This window comes from Rhodnius prolixus, unplaced genomic scaffold, assembly GCF_049639745.1.
Source record: "Rhodnius prolixus isolate KJV_2025 unplaced genomic scaffold, Rpr scaffold_9, whole genome shotgun sequence".
Taxonomy (NCBI): Eukaryota; Metazoa; Arthropoda; class Insecta; order Hemiptera; family Reduviidae; genus Rhodnius; species Rhodnius prolixus.
In genome coordinates, this window is record NW_027411604.1 from 766160 (window position 1) to 790234 (window position 24075).

Below are 24075 nucleotides of genomic sequence, written 5' to 3' on the forward strand. Positions count from 1 at the left end.
ATGTATTGCGGTACTAGGCTATATTCCTCCCTCGGTCTATACCTGTAATGGTTAATATGAGAAATTTATAGTAAAGTATGATTGCTAGTCGCCACGGTAGCCGAGCGGTTAGAGGCTAGACCCGAAAAGCTAAGATGTATTGCGGTACTAGGCTATATTCCTCCCTCGGTCTATACCTGTAATGGTTAATATGAGAAATTTATAGTAAAGTATGATTGCTAGTCGCCACGGTAGCCGAGCGGTTAGAGGCTAGACCCGCAAAGCTAAGATGTATTGCGGTACTAGGCTATATTCCTCCCTCGGTCTATACCTGTAATGGTTAATATGAGAAATTTATAGTAAAGTATGATTGCTAGTCGCCACGGTAGCCGAGCGGTTAGAGGCTAGACCCGCAAAGCTAAGATGTATTGCGGTACTAGGCTAAAATCCCCGGTCTATACCTTTAATGGTTAATATGAGAAATTTGCAGTAAAGTATGTTTGCTAGTCGCCACGGTAGCCGAGAGGTTAGAGGTTAGACCCGCAAAGCTAAGATGTATTGCGGTACTAGGCTATATTCCCCGGTCTATACCTTTAATGGTTAATATGAGAAATTTGCAGTAATGTATGTTTGCTAGTCGCCACGGTAGCCGAGCGGTTAGAGGCTAGACCCGCAAAGCTAAGATGTATTGCGGTACTAGGCTATATTCCCCGGTCTATACCTTTAATGGTTAATATGAGAAATTTGCAGTAATGTATGTTTGCTAGACGCCACGGTAGCCGAGCGGTTAGAGGCTAGACCCGCAAAGCTAAGATGTATTGCGGTACTAGGCTATATTCCCCGGTCTATACCTTTAATGGTTAATATGAGAAATTTGCAGTAATGTATGTTTGCTAGTCGCCACGGTAGCCGAGCGGTTAGAGGCTAGACCCGCAAAGCTAAGATGTATTGCGGTACTAGGCTATATTCCCCGGTCTATACCTTTAATGGTTAATATGAGAAATTTTGCAGTAAAGTATGTTTGCTAGTCGCCACGGTAGCCGAGCAGTTAGATGCTAGACCCGCAAAGCTAAGATGTACGAGTATTGCGGTGCTAGGCTATATTCCCCTAACTATACCTTTAATAGTTAATATGAGAAATTTATAGTATACTTTATACTATATTATAAAGTATACTTTATAATGGCCTTATAAAGCTGGACTTTAATAATTCTTCGACTGCATAAGAAAGACCTCAACAAAATTGAGCCCATTATTCCATTATCATATTTTTATTTACTGTTAACCAAATAATGGTAATAAAATAAAATCAGATTTATGACACTGTTCAGGTTTAATGAAGGTTCTATTGAATTCAGCTGACAACAATACCTGGAACTTGATAATATCTCTTTCGTGGTGACAGTATATTTAATTAAAATATATTTATCATCTCCTTTGTATAGGGCATACATCCAGGGGATCCTATGTATATAATAATGTATGCACAAGATTAATACATATGTTTAACTTTCATTTATTAAAATATGACATTCATTGTAAGCTAGATTTAATTTCAAAATTCATATCCCTCCCTCCATTCTCGTACACAAAATTTGTGCCAGCAATATTCCCCATTAACCGGAACCTTTCTACTTCGAACGTAAAGTTCCTTCCTTTGTGATGCCCACTTATTTGCAGCCAAAATGCGCTCAAGTAAATTGGAGATAGTATTGATTTTTTGACTCCCACTGATGTTTTGATTTAATTCACTTTTTACAAAAAAAAAAAATAATAATAATATGACGTAATATGATAATGTGACGTTTAACATATTATGTCATTATAAATAAAAACACAAAAGGTATTAAAATTAATTAAACAGAACAGGTATAATTTGAAACAAACAAAGGAAGGCAGATCATTCCAATTTGAATCAATTAACCTGACAGATCAGCTGTTTTTTTTTAATCATTTCCTCCAAATCTGTTGTGACAAACACACGTAACTTCCTCTACCTAAATTCATTACATTCGTACCAATAGATAGATTTCCTTTTCTTTACAAAACTTGGTTGTTGATTGGTTTTCCTTTTACTCTACCGTATAGAAAAGTGGCCTAAACGATTTGACAAATGTTTTGTCGTGGTTACGAAGGTGGATTTGTAAGTGTTCCCTTTTCGAATCCCGCGTGTAACTACTTTTCATTTGTTAGAAACTAACAAATGTTAATAATAAAGTATGAGCTTCCGCCTTCGAAGCTAATTAGGAAACGTTAAGCCCAGCCTAACAAAAAATATCTTATTTTTACTTTAATTTTACTTTATATTCTTCCAAAATTTAGAACAGGTTCTTGAAATATAGTAAACTTCTACTAAATAATGATGTGAGCTTAATGTATGATGTATATGTATAAAGCTTTATATAGTAACATAATATTCATAAATTTCAAATGAAATTATCAACTGAATTTGCACTACTCCCACGGGAACTGCGAGACTATATCGGGATCAACTAACTCTATCTAATTTAGTTCCCAAATGTATTCAATAAGATTAACTTTACCTGCAATGTAAATACATCTATATATATTTGAATTTCATTAAAACAATTACAAAAATAGTCGACAGTATTAGTTACAATCGATTAAGTTCATCATTAAACCATTATTCGATTCTGTACAGTCAGTTTAATTGGAATTTTTTTGAATTTAAATAGAAAAAAAAAAAAAAAAAAATCTGGCGCGAAACAGGTTGTATCAATTTCTCTAGCTACAAGTTTTAACTTGTACACTTTCTTCAGACTTGGAAGTTTTACTAGATATTAGTAAGCTACCTTAACTAAACTTTGCGAGCTTCCTGTAAATCTCGCGGTCCAACAGAATGTCTTCCTGAGAGAGAGAGAGAGAGAGACAGTAGACACAGAAACGTCTTAAAGCCCTATTGGATGACCAACCTTCACGAGTTCAAATACATTCTTGGATAAATTAAAATTCTATTCCATTGTACATAATCAAACGTACGAATTGATTAATAATATTTCAATCAATTTAATGTGAATAGCGCTGCTAGAAAATTGATTAGCTTTACAAATCGATTTAAATCGATTTAGACTTTCGAAGCCTCTCCTTCCTTGAATGGACATTACGTTTTGACGTAAATACGTCTTTAAATTTGCTATCATATGGAGGCAATCCATAAAACCTCCATATTGGATAAAGTTTGGCATTATAGTTTCAAATCTATCGTCTACATCCAAAATTAAATTAGACCACTGGATAGCTAAAGGATCAAAGAATTCATTACGATAAGCGAGGACTGTGACGCAACGCGCGCGCGGTGGAGGGGGAAGCGCCGCCATTTTGAGATCATTTTGCTGCATATCGAGATTTGCAATTAGTATAACTTTTGACTCGGAGAAGCTACGATGTTCTGTTTAAGTTTTAATCGTCAGCTGTCGTCACAATCTATCGATTGTGCATAAAACATTAGTGTAAAATAGTGACAGTGAATATAATAAGGTGTTAGAATTACTCATTGCATTAAATTCATATAGAACTCCTAAATCTTGGAAAAGTGCAGTTTTCTCGGATTAGCCTTCTAGTTCTGTTTTCAGCCGCCAGATGGACTCAAATTCATCAGATGCAAAAACAGGAAGACGATTTTCTCCTAGAAAAGTCTCTCTCTTTTTTTTTCTTTAAACCGGTATTTTAGTGCCTCCGGAAGTACATTATGCAGGAACCGCAAGAAATGATGACTAACTAACTAAAAAAACAAGTCAAGAATAACTATTAGGGGTACATACATACATGCACACAAATATATCAGCGAACTTACACATAACTTTTCTTTAAAAGTTTTATTTATGTATATTTTTATCTATTTCCATCAAATTACCTTCAGACCAATCTTCTCCACTTCAGCCAATCTCACAAGTGGTAAAAAAAAGATACTTTTTAGTACTATTTACAAACTTTCAGATATATATATATATATATATATAAAATACGTTCACGAAAGGTGACGAGTTGAAGATGGCAGAAAAACCTATATATTTCTGTTTATATTACTTTGAGATGAATCTATTTTTGTTTATTTATTCAGTTAGCTGTGAAAATTTATATATTATACGTTTCATGTATATATTGATGGAAAAATCAATACACTCTTGAATATAATATATATACACGTAGTTAATACATATATGTAAAAGGCACAGAAAGACGTCATTTAATATTATTTACTCACATTAATATAAAAAATACGGCGAGTGTATTTTTTTTTTTTTGGAATAAAAAATTCTTCACACCGGAAGTAGACATTTTGAGATTCCCCCCGTTAATGGAGAAGAAAATTTGGTATGATCGACTTTTTTTACTGGTTTAAAATTCTAAATTAAGGTTTTCTTCACACCGGAAGTAGACATTTTGATATCCCTCCCCACTTAATGGAGAAGAAAATTTGGTATGATCGACTTTTTTTACTGGTTTAAAATTCTAAATTAAGGTTTTCTTCACACCGGAAGTAGACATTTTGATATCCCTCCCCACTTAATGGAGAAGAAAATTTGGTATGATCGACTTTTTTTACTGGTTTAAAATTCTAAATTAAGGTTTTCTTCACACCGGAAGTAGACATTTTGATATCCCTCCCCACTTAATGGAGAAGAAAATTTGGTATGATCGACTTTTTTTACTGGTTTAAAATTCTAAATTAAGGTTTTCTTCACACCGGAAGTAGACATTTTGATATCCCTCCCCACTTAATGGAGAAGAAAATTTGGTATGATCGACTTTTTTTACTGGTTTAAAATTCTAAATTAAGGTTTTCTTCACACCGGAAGTAGACATTTTGATATCCCTCCCCACTTAATGGAGAAGAAAATTTGGTATGATCGACTTTTTTTACTGGTTTAAAATTCTAAATTAAGGTTTTCTTCACACCGGAAGTAGACATTTTGATATCCCTCCCCACTTAATGGAGAAGAAAATTTGGTATGATCGACTTTTTTTACTGGTTTAAAATTCTAAATTAAGGTTTTCTTCACACCGGAAGTAGACATTTTGATATCCCTCCCCACTTAATGGAGAAGAAAATTTGGTATGATCGACTTTTTTTACTGGTTTAAAATTCTAAATTAAGGTTTTCTTCACACCGGAAGTAGACATTTTGATATCCCTCCCCACTTAATGGAGAAGAAAATTTGGTATGATCGACTTTTTTTACTGGTTTAAAATTCTAAATTAAGGTTTTCTTCACACCGGAAGTAGACATTTTGATATCCCTCCCCACTTAATGGAGAAGAAAATTTGGTATGATCGACTTTTTTTACTGGTTTAAAATTCTAAATTAAGGTTTTCTTCACACCGGAAGTAGACATTTTGATATCCCTCCCCCCACTTAATGGAGAAGAAAATTTGGTATGATCGACTTTTTTTACTGGTTTAAAATTCTAAATTAAGGTTTTCTTCACACCGGAAGTAGACATTTTGATATCCCTCCCCACTTAATGGAGAAGAAAATTTGGTATGATCGACTTTTTTTACTGGTTTAAAATTCTAAATTAAGGTTTTCTTCACACCGGAAGTAGACATTTTGATATCCCTCCCCACTTAATGGAGAAGAAAATTTGGTATGATCGACTTTTTTTACTGGTTTAAAATTCTAAATTAAGGTTTTCTTCACACCGGAAGTAGACATTTTGATATCCCTCCCCCCACTTAATGGAGAAGAAAATTTGGTATGATCGACTTTTTTTACTGGTTTAAAATTCTAAATTAAGGATTTCTTCACACCGGAAGTAGACATTTTGATATCCCTCCCCACTTAATGGAGAAGAAAATTTGGTATGATCGACTTTTTTTACTGGTTTAAAATTCTAAATTAAGGTTTTCTTCACACCGGAAGTAGACATTTTGATATCCCTCCCCACTTAATGGAGAAGAAAATTTGGTATGATCGACTTTTTTTACTGGTTTAAAATTCTAAATTAAGGTTTTCTTCACACCGGAAGTAGACATTTTGATATCCCTCCCCACTTAATGGAGAAGAAAATTTGGTATGATCGACTTTTTTTACTGGTTTAAAATTCTAAATTAAGGTTTTCTTCACACCGGAAGTAGACATTTTGATATCCCTCCCCACTTAATGGAGAAGAAAATTTGGTATGATCGACTTTTTTTACTGGTTTAAAATTCTAAATTAAGGTTTTCTTCACACCGGAAGTAGACATTTTGATATCCCTCCCCACTTAATGGAGAAGAAAATTTGGTATGATCGACTTTTTTTACTGGTTTAAAATTCTAAATTAAGGTTTTCTTCACACCGGAAGTAGACATTTTGATATCCCTCCCCACTTAATGGAGAAGAAAATTTGGTATGATCGACTTTTTTTACTGGTTTAAAATTCTAAATTAAGGTTTTCTTCACACCGGAAGTAGACATTTTGATATCCCTCCCCACTTAATGGAGAAGAAAATTTGGTATGATCGACTTTTTTTACTGGTTTAAAATTCTAAATTAAGGTTTTCTTCACACCGGAAGTAGACATTTTGATATCCCTCCCCACTTAATGGAGAAGAAAATTTGGTATGATCGACTTTTTTTACTGGTTTAAAATTCTAAATTAAGGTTTTCTTCACACCGGAAGTAGACATTTTGATATCCCTCCCCCCACTTAATGGAGAAGAAAATTTGGTATGATCGACTTTTTTTACTGGTTTAAAATTCTAAATTAAGGTTTTCTTCACACCGGAAGTAGACATTTTGATATCCCTCCCCACTTAATGGAGAAGAAAATTTGGTATGATCGACTTTTTTTACTGGTTTAAAATTCTAAATTAAGGTTTTCTTCACACCGGAAGTAGACATTTTGATATCCCTCCCCACTTAATGGAGAAGAAAATTTGGTATGATCGACTTTTTTTACTGGTTTAAAATTCTAAATTAAGGTTTTCTTCACACCGGAAGTAGACATTTTGATATCCCTCCCCACTTAATGGAGAAGAAAATTTGGTATGATCGACTTTTTTTACTGGTTTAAAATTCTAAATTAAGGTTTTCTTCACACCGGAAGTAGACATTTTGATATCCCTCCCCACTTAATGGAGAAGAAAATTTGGTATGATCGACTTTTTTTACTGGTTTAAAATTCTAAATTAAGGTTTTCTTCACACCGGAAGTAGACATTTTGATATCCCTCCCCACTTAATGGAGAAGAAAATTTGGTATGATCGACTTTTTTTACTGGTTTAAAATTCTAAATTAAGGTTTTCTTCACACCGGAAGTAGACATTTTGATATCCCTCCCCACTTAATGGAGAAGAAAATTTGGTATGATCGACTTTTTTTACTGGTTTAAAATTCTAAATTAAGGTTTTCTTCACACCGGAAGTAGACATTTTGATATCCCTCCCCACTTAATGGAGAAGAAAATTTGGTATGATCGACTTTTTTTACTGGTTTAAAATTCTAAATTAAGGTTTTCTTCACACCGGAAGTAGACATTTTGATATCCCTCCCCCCACTTAATGGAGAAGAAAATTTGGTATGATCGACTTTTTTTACTGGTTTAAAATTCTAAATTAAGGTTTTCTTCACACCGGAAGTAGACATTTTGATATCCCTCCCCCCACTTAATGGAGAAGAAAATTTGGTATGATCGACTTTTTTTACTGGTTTAAAATTCTAAATTAAGGTTTTCTTCACACCGGAAGTAGACATTTTGATATCCCTCCCCACTTAATGGAGAAGAAAATTTGGTATGATCGACTTTTTTTACTGGTTTAAAATTCTAAATTAAGGTTTTCTTCACACCGGAAGTAGACATTTTGATATCCCTCCCCACTTAATGGAGAAGAAAATTTGGTATGATCGACTTTTTTTACTGGTTTAAAATTCTAAATTAAGGTTTTCTTCACACCGGAAGTAGACATTTTGATATCCCTCCCCACTTAATGGAGAAGAAAATTTGGTATGATCGACTTTTTTTACTGGTTTAAAATTCTAAATTAAGGTTTTCTTCACACCGGAAGTAGACATTTTGATATCCCTCCCCACTTAATGGAGAAGAAAATTTGGTATGATCGACTTTTTTTACTGGTTTAAAATTCTAAATTAAGGTTTTCTTCACACCGGAAGTAGACATTTTGATATCCCTCCCCACTTAATGGAGAAGAAAATTTGGTATGATCGACTTTTTTTACTGGTTTAAAATTCTAAATTAAGGTTTTCTTCACACCGGAAGTAGACATTTTGATATCCCTCCCCCCACTTAATGGAGAAGAAAATTTGGTATAATCGACTTTTTATTACTGGTTTACAAATTAAATTATGGTTTTCTTCACACCGGAAGTAGACATTTTGAGATCCTCCCAATGGAGAAGAAAATTTGGTATGATCGACTTTTTTTACTGGTTTACAAATTAAATTATGGTTTTCTTCAAACCGGAAGTAGACATTTTGATATCCCTCCCCATTTAATGGAGAAGAAAATTTGGTATGATCGACTTTTTTTACAGGTTTAAAATTTTAAATTAAGGTTTTCTTCACACCGGAAGTAGACATTTTGAGATCCTCCCAATGGAGAAGAAAATTTGGTATGATCGACTTTTTTTACTGGTTTAAAATTCTAAATTAAGGTTTTCTTCAAATTTTTGTAGAATTTTGAGTAAACTTCCGGTAAAAGATAGTAGTCACAAGCCGTGACGCCACAAGAATTTTCTCCATGAAACAACAACATTTTCTCCAACATACAAAAGCGATCCGAGAAAAGTAAAATAACAAGAAAATCCAATGTCTTCCTTTACATTGAAAGGAAACCCATTCTAGGACGCCATAGTGCACTATTAGAAAGACAAAAAAAAAAAAATTATTGATCGATGTTCTCAAATAGAGAGATGGAAATGTAGGACGTGGGAAGGAAGTAAAAACAATATGGCGCCACTATGACGTACTCGAAAACCAATTAAAGTTACTGTGGGTAAAAGCTTTGTGGCTTTTTTTTGAAAGGAAGTGTTTTTTTTTTTTGTAACAAAACAGATCTATGTGACTTTATGAGATGGGGTGGGTGGAAAAAACCGGAAATGGTGGTTCTTTAGACCAAAAGAAAATGTTTTTCATCACTTTTTTTCACTTTGATGTTTCAAGTAAAAATTACACATTACGTGTTTTTCAAAGTGAAACAATCTGGTCTTGAACAGCCACTTTACTTCCTTTTACTCCAATTTTTACATTTACTTCAAATTAATTATTTATATATTTAAAAAAAAATTAAAATATATTAATAACGATGTATTTTGTTCAAGTAATTCGTGAAAAGTTACGACCTGTTTTATAAAATGAACATTTCCACAGTAAATTTCGTTTTTTCAGTGTACTTTGGTTTAATTAAGTCAATTTTTTGTTGTTTTGTTTTAATTAATTTATTTGATTATTACAAGGGCAAAATTTGGCCGGAAGTAATACAGCTGTTCTGCATAATATTAATAATTAATGAGGGGAGAAACTAGACGGAGTGGTGGCACTCTGCGTAAAAGACTTTAATATCTAAAAACCTGGCATGTTTAGTCGAGCAAATCACGAGGCCTATTGGTGCTTAAGACATTTAGGAGGGTTGTTAGGAAAGGTTCAGGAAAAAAGGAGACAGACTACAGGATTCTGATTGGTAGATTTTTTTTTTTTTTTTTTACGTTTAACGGGATAGAAATAGGATGAAAAATTAATGCCAGTTTCAGTCATGATAAACTTTATTATGCCGCGAGCTATCGACCTATAGGGCCTTGGTCATCTTCAGGGCTAATTTACAGTATAATGTTTTACATCATTAGAGAGAGTTGGTGTGTCTTCTGTCTTGTCTGTTCATGGACTGTCAGGGTTAATTGACAATATACTGTTTTTACATCATTGGAGAGAGTTGGTGTGTCTTCTGTCTTGTCTGTTCATGGACTGTCAGGGCTAATTGACAATATACTGTTTTTACATCATTAGAGAGTTGGTGTGTCTTCTGTCTTGTCTGTTCATGGACTGTCAAGGGTAATTTAAAATGTACTGTTTTACATCATTAGACAATTGGTGTGTCTTCTTCCTTGTCTGTTCATGGACTGTCAGGGCTAATTTTCAATGTACTGTTTTACATCATTAGAGAGAGTTGATGTGTCTTCTGTCTTATCTGTTCATGGACTGTCAGGGCTAATTTACAACGTACTGTTTTACATTATTAGAAAGATTGGTGTGTCTTCTGTCTTGTCTGTTCATGGACTATGTACGGACTAAGAACAGTCCATGAACAGAGAAGACAGAAGACACACCAACCCTGTAATGATGTAAAACAGTACATTGTAAATTAGCCCTGAAGATGACCTAGTCCTAGGTCGAAAACTCGGCATAATAAAGTTTATCATGACTGAAACTGGCATTAATTTTTCATCCTATAGGATAGGAATATTGAGGTCATTGTTTTTTGTTTTATCCGGTCTTTTATTCATCAACAAAGGTAGATTAATAAGTTCCTATAATGATACCAGACTTCACTTACTCTTTCACCAGATTTACTGACTGAATAACTTTAATCAGAAATAGTACGTGATACTATAGATAAAAAAGCAAAAATATGATCTAGCACTGTAGACCTAACCAAATTTTTATTATATGAATGAAGGTTCTGGCTGGATGCATAGAAGGGAGCATTGGGATTTTTGATTGTAAGGGATTGGGGGTGATTGAATGTTTGGCAGGAACCCCATAGTTCAACTCCTGTAGATCCTTATTGGTTTAAGTAAGGAGCAAATGAGGTTTGTTCTGTAGTGATGAAGACAAACATAGAATTTGACACGACCCTTTCTAGGGAGGAAAAAAAAAAAATGCTGACGTAATATTAGCTTCCTTCCTGAATATGGGAAATCTGCTAGATATAGCCATATTGTGAAAACTGGGGGGCGGATCTTATTTTTAGAGATAACAAATTATTGACTTAACAATGACATAACTGGCAAGGAAGGAAGTGGGTTTAAATTTAGATTTGAACAATAGGATCAATAAAATTGTAGGGGTCAAAAGGGCACCCCCAAAACCGGGGGGGGGCGCACAGTTGGGGAAATGCAGATGATATAGGATGAAGATTACCTCAGGGGAGAGAGTTCAGGGTTAGGGATGTCCTCTCCTCTCACTCTCTCTTTCTCGCGCCCTCCACCCCACTCTGAGGATGAACAGAGTAACTAGACCCATCGACATGACAGAAGCTATGTGCCCATTTAACTCAATATAACCCTCGGCAGAGCGGAAGTTGTGAATGGGGCAATCCCAACAGTTTGGAAGTGATCAATTCGCGAGGCGGGGCAGGAAGTGCATATTCATTATGGTGACGAACTTGGCCAGATAAAGGAATTTATTGTGAGCACACTCTCAGGACTTCCCCTCAGTACGATACTAAAATTTATACGATTTATTTTTGCTTCTTTTTTTTTTCAACTGACAAATTACGCCCTCGATGTACCACGACACTCTTTGGTACCATTTTTCATTTGGTGAAAAATGTGCTGCGATTTTTTTTCTTTTTTTTTGAATTGGTAATATATTAAACAGAAAAACGATTATCAGTTAAAAAAAAAAAAATACGGAAATGGCAGACCTTCCATTGTCAGTTGAAGCTTTGAGAAGAACTGTGTTGGCATTACCGTCACTTCCTGATTCTTCCCTGGAGAAGAAAGTGACATTAAATTACCATGCTTTTAGTTTCTTTCAACATAGAAGAGTCATCTTCAAAATAACTTGGAAAGTATTGAAACAAACAGGAAATCACAGTAGTGATTGCAGTCTGTCAGCGCCCGTTGTACTACCTCAAAATATCCCGGAAAAAGCTAATCAAGTGGTTTCATCCCCTAAGCAGAATAAGAGTTCTTATAAGGGAGGTTAATTCAAACTATTTTCATCATAGTCCAAAAAAAATAACTATCATTAAAGCGTAAAAATATTTTCCAGATCCTTTTTATTCACTTTTCTGTAATCAACTGAAAACTTGATGCAGTTCCAGACAGAAGAAAATCCAGAATTCCGTATGCACAAACCCAGCTTTATGCCACAGTTAAGCCTACCCTGAATCCTCTCCCACAAAACTCCTGAAGGACGATTATCCTAGAAACCTCATAAAATTCATAATTACAAATCAATGTAGATCTAATTTGTGAACAGACATTAAAGTAAATCGTTAGACTTTTTTTAAGGTCTATATAATAACCATAGCAGTTAACTGCCTTAATAACTAAAATAAAAAAAAACAAAAATAACCATTACAATAATAATAATATTAATATATAAACCAGTTTTACAGCTAACTTTTCTCTACAATTCGGTAAAGAATTCATTGAATCCCAAGCGATACAAAAAGAGATATAAACGTTTGAAATTTGAACCAATTTGAAAACCACAAAACTTTAACCTTCTGTATCACATTAACTATTATCACTAAAACATCGCTATTGATATCAGTTATACAGCTAACTATTCTCTACAATTCGGTAAAGAATTCATTGAATCCCAAGCGATACAAAAAGAGATATAAACGTTTGAAATTTGAACCAATTTGAAAACCACAAAACTTTAACCTTCTGTATCACATTAACTATTATAACCAAAACATCGCTATTTATATCAGCCATACAGCTAACTTTTCTCTACAATTCGGTAAAGAATTCATTGAATCCCAAGCGATACAAAAAGAGATATAAACGTTTGAAATTTGAACCAATTTGAAAACCACAAAACTTTAACCTTCTGTATCACATTAACTATTATCACTAAAACATCGCTATTTATATCAGCCATACAGCTAACTATTCTCTACAATTCGATAAAGAATACATTAAATTCCAAGCAATTCTAATAGAGATATAAACGTTTGAAATTTGAACCAATTTGAAAACCACAAAACTTTAACCTTCTATATTGCATTAACTATTATAACCAAAACATCGCTATTTATATCAGCCATACAGCTAACTATTCTCTACAATTTGGTAGAGAATACATTAAATTCCAAGCAATACTAATAGAGATATAAACGTTTGAAATTTGAACCAATTTGAAAACCACAAAACTTTAACCTTCTAAATTGCATTACCTATTATAACCAAAACATCGCTATTTATATCAGCCATACAGCTAACTATTCTCTACGATTCGGTAAAGAATACATTAAATTCCAAGCAATACTAATAGAGATATAAACGTTTGAAATTTGAACCAATTTGAAAACCACAAAACTTTAACCTTCTATATTGCATTAACTATTATAACCAAAACATCGCTATTTATATCAGCCATACAGCTAACTATTCTCTACAATTCGGTAAAGAATACATTAAATTCCAAGCAATACTAATAGAGATATAAACGTTTGAAATTTGAACCAATTTGAAAACCACAAAACTTTAACCTTCTATATTGCATTAACTATTATAACCAAAACATCGCTATTTATATCAGCCATACAGCTAACTATTCTCTACGATTCGGTAAAGAATACATTAAATTCCAAGCAATACTAATAGAGATATAAACGTTTGAAATTTGAACCAATTTGAAAACCACAAATCTTTAACCTTCTATATTGCATTAACTATTATAACCAAAACATCGCTATTTATATCAGCCATACAGCTAACTATTCTCTACAATTCGGTAAAGAATACATTAAATTCCAAGCAATACTAATAGAGATATAAACGTTTGAAATTTGAACCAATTTGAAAACCACAAAACTTTAACCTTCTATATTGCATTAACTATTATAACCAAAACATCGCTATTTATATCAGCCATACAGCTAACTATTCTCTACAATTCGGTAAAGAATTCATTGAATTACAAGCCAAACAAAAAGAGAAATAATCTTTTGAAATTTGAACCAATTTGAAAACCACAAAACTTTAACCTTCTATATTGCATTAACTATTATCACTAAAACGTCGCTAATTATATCAGTTATACAGCTAACTATTCTCTACAATTCGGTAAAGAATTCATTGAATTCCACTAAATTTATCTTCTTTTTTTTCATATTTAAACTAGCTCTGAGTTTTTTAACTTGAATGGTGGGCACCCTCTCTGCAAACCATTAGATCAACTACTGTTCCCTTTTGCATCAACCCACTAAAGGGTCCTTCAGAGAAAAGCGTCCCCCCCAGAAGTGCCCTTAAAACGAATTTTCCAGCACAAAATATTTTAAACAAATGGTTGTAGAACTAAATTGAGTTTTCAGGAATAATAAATGTACGTAAGAGAAATAAAAATAATAATTATAATAAAAATAAAGATTAAAATCCTTTTAATAATAAAGTGTTACTTCCGGTTGAGTTGTTTTTACCGCTAACACAAGGACACACACACACACTTTTTCCGGATACAGAGGATATCAAAGAAGAATACTTCCGGTGAAAATTTGAGGCGATTTTCCTCACCTAAAGCGAAGCCTTAAAAAGCACTGCAAATTATTTTTCTTGATTTAGTTTATTTTTTAGTCTTGGTTGGTTATCTTTCTCTTTCTCTATCTCTCTCGCACGACACCCATCTGCACACTCCAGGGAAGTAGATAAAAAAAAAAAAAACACTCCAGCAGGATCCTGTACACCTGCATCCTGTACACAATGTAGAAAATATACGAAATTCGTTATCTTTTATGAATAATTGAGATAGTAATTACTAGTAGAGTATTTGGTTGGGGGTCTAGTGGCTTGTTTTAGACGTGGTGGCCCCTTAACTGGGGGGTGCAGGGGACCTACCCAGCACTGCGGTCAGTTTATCCGTGGAGGAAGGAAGGGTTAGGGAGGTGGATGCTGTGAAAACGCGCCGCATAACTCTCATCGTCCGGAGACCTACTGGCTCCTCTCGCCTGTCTCTCTCCTAATTTTTTTGTTCTATTTTTTTGTTCCTCAAGAGAGAACAAAAAATAGAAATAAAAGGCATTGGAAGAAAAAATAAATTACACTTTCAAAGATTAATGAGGTGACGTAGGCATTTTTTTCCCTCACCATGTTCCGGAAAAGCTACACACAGACATAAATGAGTAAAGAAAACAAAAAAATGGGAAGAATTTTTTTTTTTTCAGATGAAAATATTCTTTACTAGCTCTTTTGATAAAGATGGCGGCTACTTACTTAGCTCTGTGGAGAAGGGCGGAGTAACCATATGTTGTGGTTACTAATTAAACAATTTCGAGTTCACCAACATTTTTTTTTTTAATTTAAAGCTCATCAACATCCGGTTTAGTGTTCTTACGTTACGTCACCAGACAGTGAACTGTAAGAAAGAAGCTCCTTATAAAGAGTATATCTAAGGCAGGGGTTTCCCAACCTGGGGATGCGAGAAAAGTCCAGGTAAATAATAGGATATTATTGTTATTCAAAATATTTTTCATTATTTTATCTTGACATATTTCAAGGAAATTATTATTTTTTATAAAGACGTGCGAAACTGCTTTACAGACTTCTTGGGACGACGCTCCAAATTGCCCATTGAACTCAAACGCTTAATATACAGTACTATTCTCAAACCTATGTGGTACTTTCGGACTAGAGCTGTGAGGTTCAGCCAAACCTACAAACATACGGACTGTGCAGGACATTTCAGTCAAAACTACTGCCGACAGATAGCTGACGCTCCTTTCTACGTCACAACGACCTCAACATTCCCTTCATAGAACAACTCGTCAAGACGAAATATCGCAGATTCCAAATTACTCTCTCTAATTGCTCTAATCCTCTTGTACTGTCTCTCGCCTCCTCTGACATCCCTAATAATCCTCCTCGCCGACTGAATCGCCAATGGCACCGCAACTTCCTTGCAGTCTCCTGTTTCTATTCTCCTATCACTCCTCTCTCCTCCTCCTCTTCTCCTCGTATTCTCCTCCTCACATTCTCCTCTCTCCTATACAGAGTGCTACCATAAAAATTCCATACTGCTCTCTCTACTTGCTCTAATCCTCTTGTTCTGTCTCCCGCCTCCTCTGACATCCCTAATCCTACTCGCCGACTGAATCGCCAGTGGCTTCGAGACTTCCTTGTAGGCTGAAAACCTGAAAATCATTATATCCTATCACTATATAACTACCATTGGGTAGTTTCTTTCCTCCTGCCTTTCACGCATCCATTTATCTTTCATTCTTCCATATGTATTCTTCTTGTATATATGTATATATCGTACATAAGTAACTAAATAACGAAATAATTTCTTTAAAAAACGTTTTGTAAAGTACGTGTTTGATTTTTTTTTTTGTTATAAATACGAGTATATCCTGGAACAATATATAAATTTCAGGGGGGTGTGAGGTTCGAGAGAAAGTTCTTTTTTAGGGGTACGGGGCGAACAAAAATAGGTTGGGACCCACTGGTTTCTAAGGGAAATCAGCTGGATCCAAACTTGGGATATCCACGAGGGAATCCCACGGTAAGCTAACCACCCATCTAATCTCCGACCCCTCATTACGCCTATTTTTATGATGATCCACATACTTCAAGAAAATGTTAATGATTTTTGGGTAAAAAGAGGTTTTTCTTTAAGGTGTGTGTGTGTTAAGTTGGTATTAACAACATATATGAAGTGTGAGCCACTCCCTCACAAGAGGATTTTATAAAAAGGGGTTTTCCACTGACTAATGGGGTTGAAGGAAAACCTGAGGCAAAATGTTGTTACATTAAAGCAAGCCAAGGAAATGAGGAGTTTGTCTGTTACGTTCATTTTACTAGACGTAGCAGCAAGCATCTTTACAGGTCTTTAAGTGATGTAATAATGAATATACTCGGCGAAGGATGCTTGTGTATGTGTTAGGGTGCAGTTCTGCCGAGTAAATCCCTGTGGGAGCTGATGAGTAAACATGCTCGGCCTTAAAGAAGGTCCTTGGACTTGATGCTGCTGGTGGCAGGGGTTTTATCTTGGTAACGTTAAGATGTTGGATACACCAGCCGCCTCCGCTGAACCCACCTTTTATAACGCTCCCCTATGACTTCCTTATAACAATCTCATTCTAAAGTTGCCTTAGGAGTCAATGCGGTGTAACCAAGATGTAATTAGTAACACTCATTGCATTTCTCTTACCGTCCGCCTAAAAACAAGGTTTTAGTCTCTGTTTTATACATAGCCGCCGCCTCTGAGTAACGCCTACTGCCTCCAGCCAACCCGTGGCTAGAGAGTGGCGTAGTGTAAGCCCAGCATTATATTACATTTCTTCCCAGAATCACCCCACAAACTCTTAAACAACATATACTTCACAAAGTGTTCGTCACACTCTAGTCTCTCTCTTACTTAAATTACTGCTTGTATCCGTTTCCGCTTCTCCCACACAGTTTATCTCTCTCTCTCTCTCTCGCACACATTCACACACACAACACACTAGCGGCAGTGATCATAAAGGCACTGCAGGAAATGCTCACAGATTTCAACATCCACACCGTTCTGTGGGGCTATAAAGACATACAGCCATAGTAGGATTAACTTTTTAAATAATCCCTACGACCATCAATCCCCTGATTAAGAAAATAAGAAGGACAATTGATCGATATAAAGACCAGATTTGAAATCCACTTACTGCGGGCATATAAGAGACAACGAGCGGATGCTACAATCTCCGGTAGGGAAACATTTAACCTCCCGAAGACGAGAAATCTAGTTTTAGAATAAACGGAGCACACCTCTACAAAGTGCCGCACAGTCTCATTGGACTCAGATTGGCGACTGGGTAAGGCCGCATTTGAAAAGATGGTACGCTAAATTCGCATGTCCACTCAACCAAACTGGCGGATCCGGGACCAGCTAAAACCAACTAAGTATAGCCAAGTTTTTGACAGGTCAAGAATTTCCTTAGCCAGAAGGCAGTCAGCTCGGGATCTCCACCGTTTCCGATTTTCCTTTCTAAATCCACTGCTCCACTGCTCTGTTCTACAACGTCGATAGGATACACAGGGATAATGGGCTGAGGAGTCATTGTTATCGTCGCAGCTCCTTCCTTTGCTGTTTCATCAGCAAGTTCTTTACCCAAAATCCCAGAGTGACTAGGGGACCAAGCAACCGAAACAGTATTCAAAGCTCCCAACAAGTTGAGAGCAGCATGGCAAGAATTGACCAAAATTTGGTTCTTACTAGGAGGAGGCCAGAGCTTTAATTGCAGCCTGGCTATTCCCCGTGAAGAACCTAATATCAGTATCGGCAAATCCCTTCCAGCGTAGTAAAGTAGCTGCCATCTCAATGGCATCCAACTCCGCCTGAAAAACAGATGCATAATTGCCAAGATCTAGGCAGGTGTGTTCCCATCTAAGCCCAAACTGGGGTCCCCAGATGCAGAGGAGCGGTCCTGATGAACTGTTTTCAAAAAAAGTATTTAGCCAGCCAACTGTCCGGGTGAAAGGTTACCCCGTTTCACTTCACCCCCCACGCTTGATGCTGGAAGTAGAGGGAGCAAAGTTAGACCCAAGACACCAACAAAGGAAGTACAACTAAGAAGAAGCCACAGGCCGCGGAAGAACCAGACTAACATCTAATAGTGAATTTCAAACTGTCGCACTCACTAATCGAGCATGGCTAAGATCGTATCTGCGATTTTTTGAACTACCATCTTCACGCACACGTACACTCACAGATCACTTTATAAGAATCACTCTTGTTTTGGAACCTCAATACATTAGTACATCCGGTAAAAAAAATCTCAGTATATGTGACTGTACACTATCGTAGTACTTCCTTTGTTCTCGTAGCAAGAGATGCATTGCAGTTCGCAGTTTTTTTTTTTACAAAATCAATTTTGTCGGCAAAAATTCTCCGTAATCTAAAATTAGAATCGATTCGACTAAATTGACTACTTCAAACCACCATTAAGGCTAAGTCAGTTCCTACTTTTTTTTTCCTATCTGATAATCGTAAAATAAGTTTTACTATCGAATAATAATATCGCCAAATTATCCTTATATTTTACCATAACTCCCATTTTATTTATAACGCAGTTCAACCAATTTTCTTTAATACATAATAATCTGCACAGGTAATTGGTTACAAAATAAGTGGCATAAAACTAAGAAACACTCTGAGGCCAGATTATTATCAGCTACAATCACCTGTACCTGTGCGGGTGTAATAGTTATTATTCAATTAATGTTTCTCGTATTAAAATATTATAAAATGGCCAAAACTATGGACTGACCTAATAACTGCTGTTGACTATCGATTGAAACATAACTGCTATTTGGGTTCAACTAACTTAGTACTAGTTGGGTTCACCTTGATCTGGTTCGGATTACCTTAGTACAAGTTGGGTTTAAGTCCTTACTGGTTGGGTTTACCTTGTTCTGGTTCGGATTACTTTAGCCCAACTTGGGTTTAACTGCCTTTGTCCTTACTGGTTGGGTTTACCTTGTTCTGGTTCGGATTACCTTAGTCCAAGTTGGGTTTAAGTCCTAACTGGTTGGGTTTACCTTGTTCTGGTTCGGATTACCTTAGTCCAAGTTGGCTTTTTTCTGTCTTAGTCTTTACTGGTTGGGTTTACCTTGTTCTGGTTCGGATTACCTTAGTCCAAGTTGGGTTTAACTGTCTTAGTCTTTACTGGTTGGGTTTACCTTGTTCTGGTTCGGATTACCTTAGTCCAAGTTGGTTTTTTTCTGTCTTAGTCTTTACTGGTTGAGTTTACGTTGTTCTGGTTAGGATTACCTTAGTTCTAGTTAGGTTTAACTGTCTTAGTCCTTCCTGGTTGGGAGTACTTTGTTCTGGTGAGGATTACCATAGTCCTAGTTGGGTTTAAATTTCTTAGTCCTAGTGGGGTTCATCTTGTACTGGTTGGGTTGACCTCAGTCCTAGTTGGGTTTACTTTGTTCTGGTTGAATTTACCTTAGTCCTAGTTGGGTTTACTTTGTTCTGGTTGAATTCACCTTAGTCCTAGTTGGGTTTACTTTGTTCTGGTTGAATTTACCTTAGTCCTAGTTCGGTTTAACTGTCTTAGTCCTGCTATAGTTTAACTATCTTACTTCTAGCTGAGTTCATCTTGTTCTGGTTAGGTTTACCTTGGTCCTTGTTGGGCTTAGCTTAGTCATGGTTGGGTATATCTTTAGTCCTGTTTTGATTGACCTGAAAACATGGGTTTTGAAAAACTCAGTTAATTGTAAAAGCGTTTTTTTTTTTTTTTCAACTATGTAGGAATGACTGCATGATATTTTTTAATGACCGATGTCTACATGTTTATAAAATGGAAAAGCCCTCTTCGTAACTGTTTTCCGAATCAAAATATGTTCTTGGATTTTTAGAGATAATTATTATAACTTGAATACATCCTTTCAGATGTGAGGATGGCGCAGTAAAGTTGTAGGTAAATCAGCTTGCAGATCATGACAGTCACTAACAAGGCTTAGATAAACATGTACAGGTATTTATACAATTTTTTAGAAAATAAATAAGCCATTTATTTGGAGCCATACATAAATGCATTCACTTAACAAAAAATAAGATTTTTAGATCGGTAGCTATATAATTAAGATTTGTAAAAATTAATTAAGACTAAGTCTAATAAATTGTTTGAAGAAAACAAAGAATAGAAAGAAAAATAGAAACCGGCTAAGAGTGAATTTCTATCCAGGGGGGGGAGAAATTTTTTTTAAATAAATACTCCTTTTAAATTGCAAAAGATGTTGGCCGTGAGGAAAAGTCGAGGAGATATCGTCCAGTGTTAGTAAAAGAAAAACAAAAAAAGAAAATGGAAATATATTTTATTTTCCAAGTCGACAGGGGTACAGGTGCGAACTGCAACCAGTCTACCTACCCCTCCACCAAACAGCGCTAATGAAATGAAATATACATAGGGTGGGGGTAACTTACGGCCGAACTGCCAGTCCTACTTAGCAGACAGATAACAAATGTTTTATTATGCTTCCTTAATATTAAAAAAGTTAAAAATAAAATAAATTTAAAATAATATACGCGGAGCCCCAGAGAAAAATATATATCTTTTTTTTGTCTTGTTATTTTTTTTCTTACGGCTGTAATAAAACCAAATCTTGTACAACTTTCTTTCACTGCATTTCAGGAGGTTCTAACTTAAATCCTGAGTAATGCTCACCAAAAATAAACATAAATAATATATTCTTTTCAAGGTATTATTTACGCATTATTAATTAAAGGTGGGTAGAAATCCGAACTCAGAATATAACCGCTCGGCTATCGTGCGACTAGCAAACATACTTTACTGCAAATTTCTCATATTAACCATTAAAGGTATAGACCGGGGTAATATAGCCTAGTACCGCAATACATCTTAGCTTTGCGGGTCTAGCCTCTAACCGCTCGGCTATCGTGGCTACTAGCAAACATACTTTACTGCAAATTTCTCATATTAACCATTAAAGGTGTAGACCGGGGAATATAGCCTAGTACCGCAATACATCTTAGCTTTGCGTGTCTAGCCTCTAACCGCTCGGCTATCGTGGCTACTAGCAAACATACTTTACTGCAACTTTCTCATATTAACCATTAAAGGTATAGACCGGGGAATATAGCCTAGTACCGCAATAAATCTTAGCTTTGCGGGTCTAGCCTCTAACCGCTCGGCTATCGTGGCGACTAGCAAACATACTTTACTGCAAATTTCTCATATTAACCATTAAAGGTATAGACCGGGGAATATAGCCTAGTACCGCAATACATCTTAGCTTTGCGGGTCTAGCCTCTAACCGCTCGGCTATCGTGGCGACTAGCAAACATACTTTACTGCAAATTTCTCATATTACCATTAAAGGTATAGACCGGGGGAATATAGCCTAGTACCGCAATACATCTTCACTTTGCGGGTCTAGCTTTAAACCGCTCGGTAAGAATATTGGCCGGAAGTTCGGTAATCGGCACACTGAAATATTATTAAAGCTATTTTCTCTCACGACATATTTTTGTTTAAAGCCATTTTCTCTCACGACATATTCTACGCAACTTTTGAGAAAATTTAATTTTAAGAGAAATTCAAGTGAGCATTCTCACTCAAAGTACAGTAGAAAAGTGTTGCTTCCGGTGCTGATGCAATAAAAACAATAGATCCTCTTTAGAGAAAGAGAAAAAAAAACAAAAAAAAAAAAACTCAAATAGCTGTAACTTGAACAGCTCAACAAGGAGGTGGACATGCTCAAACTGGACCTAAGGCGAAGTTATTGCATTTGTCTGTTTGTCTCTAAAACTATTCAATTTTGCGAGAAAAGAAAAAAGGAAGTAGAGAGAGAGAGAGAGAGTGAACACTCCTCTCTCTCTTAGTCCAGAGAAGAATGGCTACTGTGCTGCTCTTTGTGTAAAAAAGAGAAAACTACTTTAGCCTAAACTACTAAAGCAAACTAAAACTATTATCCCCCACCACAACTACAATAACAACATTCCTTAACTTCTTCTTTGTATTCGAATTTCTTCTTGCGTTGGATCACTTTATTCGTCGCCTCTCTTCGACCAAAAAAAGAGAGAAAAGGCGATATAACTCCAAAACTGAATTGTCCTTCATCTTGCTGCTTTTCTCTCTGTCAATAAGAAAAACGATCAGCTGTTTATTAATATACGATATTCTCACTTATTATTGTACAATTCATAGGGTTATAATTCATAAAAGTTTTGTTTAAATAGTGTGTGTATGAGATCGTCCAAATCGATAATCTGGTATGGACGTAATCGTAATCTGATACAATAAAAAAAAAAATTGTTCATCGATTATTATTTTTTTTTTTTTATGATTTAAGGCGCGTCAACATCTATGGTTATTGGCGCCCGGAGCTTTTTTCAGTGCACTGCCGGCCATCACCGGACAGTGAGCTGTAAGAAGCTCCTAGGAAGAGAAAATCTAAGAGTCAGCAGCTGGATTCGAACCCGGGACTTCCGCGTGGGAGTCCAGTACGCTAACCGCATATAATCCCTTCCCTGTTCATCGATTATTATTATCGATTTTTTCTTTTATATATTCCCACAATTAACACGAATACAATAAGGCTTTCGTTTAATCTACTTTGCCGGAAAAACTTATCAAACCTCGAGATAGTGATGGTGAAAAAACTGAACGGAAATCAGGTACTTCATAATGAACAATGAGTTTAAAAAAGCTGATTAATGTTTTACCAATTTTCAATTAAGAAAAATCTTAAATTTCATTTTCACACCTCTATGGTGAAAATTCAATTTTCCATTAATGGAAAACACGCAATATATAAAGCAATTATATTAATTATTATTTGCAATTATTACTGGTAAAAACTGTACAATGGACAACAATGTACGTAGATGGTATTAAAAGTGAGTTTAACTCATAACGATCACTGTTGGAAAATTAGGGTCAACAACTTGTGACAGGGAAATTGTTGGAAAATAAAATTTTAAAAAAAAAATTTTAAACATGACTTCCTTTTTTACAACGTTTTGTCGAAGTTCAAACTTAGGAAAAATTTTTCTGTTCACAGAATTTCCTCCCAAACTTAGTTTGGGTTTTAGTGGAAAGAAAATTATATACGATTTTTAAGGAGAAAAGTTTGAACTTTCCTAATACATTATAATTAGCTTTAATAATAGAAAAGAAGTTTGCGTATGTATTTTCCATGTACGGGAAAACTTATATCATTTCCGCTAACTAATAAAAATGCTACAGTCTCGCAGTTTGGTTGGTTCGTTTAAAAGAGAAACTTCCGCCCAGTTAGCGTGGCCATTTACTTACTTTTTTGGGGGGGAGGCGACTTTACTAATGCAAATATCAAGTAAACAGCGTTTCCGGTTAAAAATGAAAATTAATCTCTACAGTGGATCTCTTTGGCTGTAATAAATCTTCACCTAAAAAAAAGTATTTTGTGCGCATCACATGTTCCGCTGAACGGATTTTCCGGAAATGTAGAATTTGATTTTTTTTTTTTTACGCACTGAATTGCCGGAAATACTACTCGTTTTTTTTTTTTCGATGAGAGATAACAAGGTGACGCGAGCCGATACATTGTGCACTCAAGATAGCGCACACGGTCAGCTGATATAGAATATGCCTATTTATGCAAACAGATTGGTGCAAGTGTAAAGTGAGAGTAGTATCTAAATGTACTGACAGACAGACCGACACACACACAAAAAAAAAAGAAAAACTTTTTCTTGTCTTA

At 35.4% G+C, this 24075-nt stretch overlaps 1 protein-coding gene and 1 long non-coding RNA gene across 5 annotated transcripts in view; one reads left to right on the forward strand and one right to left on the reverse strand.

Annotated features, from left to right (window-relative positions):
- LOC141454420 (beta-1,3-glucosyltransferase) overlaps positions 1-24075 on the reverse strand; it is a 136213-nt gene that overhangs the window by 67166 nt on the left and 44972 nt on the right. The window contains exon 1 of one of the 4 annotated variants that reach the window (XM_074128639.1): positions 11583-11604. The exons of the other annotated variants lie outside the window; for them this stretch is intronic. Within the exon in view, the coding sequence (XP_073984740.1) occupies positions 11583-11589 (7 nt within the window). The 5' untranslated portion in view covers positions 11590-11604. Of the gene's footprint in view, positions 1-11582; positions 11605-24075 lie in introns of those variants that run through there. 4 annotated transcript variants of the gene reach the window in all.
- The window catches only part of LOC141454427 (uncharacterized), a 131722-nt gene that overhangs the window by 65386 nt on the left and 42261 nt on the right, over positions 1-24075 (forward strand). The window contains exon 2 of the long non-coding RNA XR_012458715.1: positions 20264-20348. This is a non-coding gene — a long non-coding RNA (uncharacterized lncRNA). The remainder of the gene's footprint in view (positions 1-20263; positions 20349-24075) is intronic.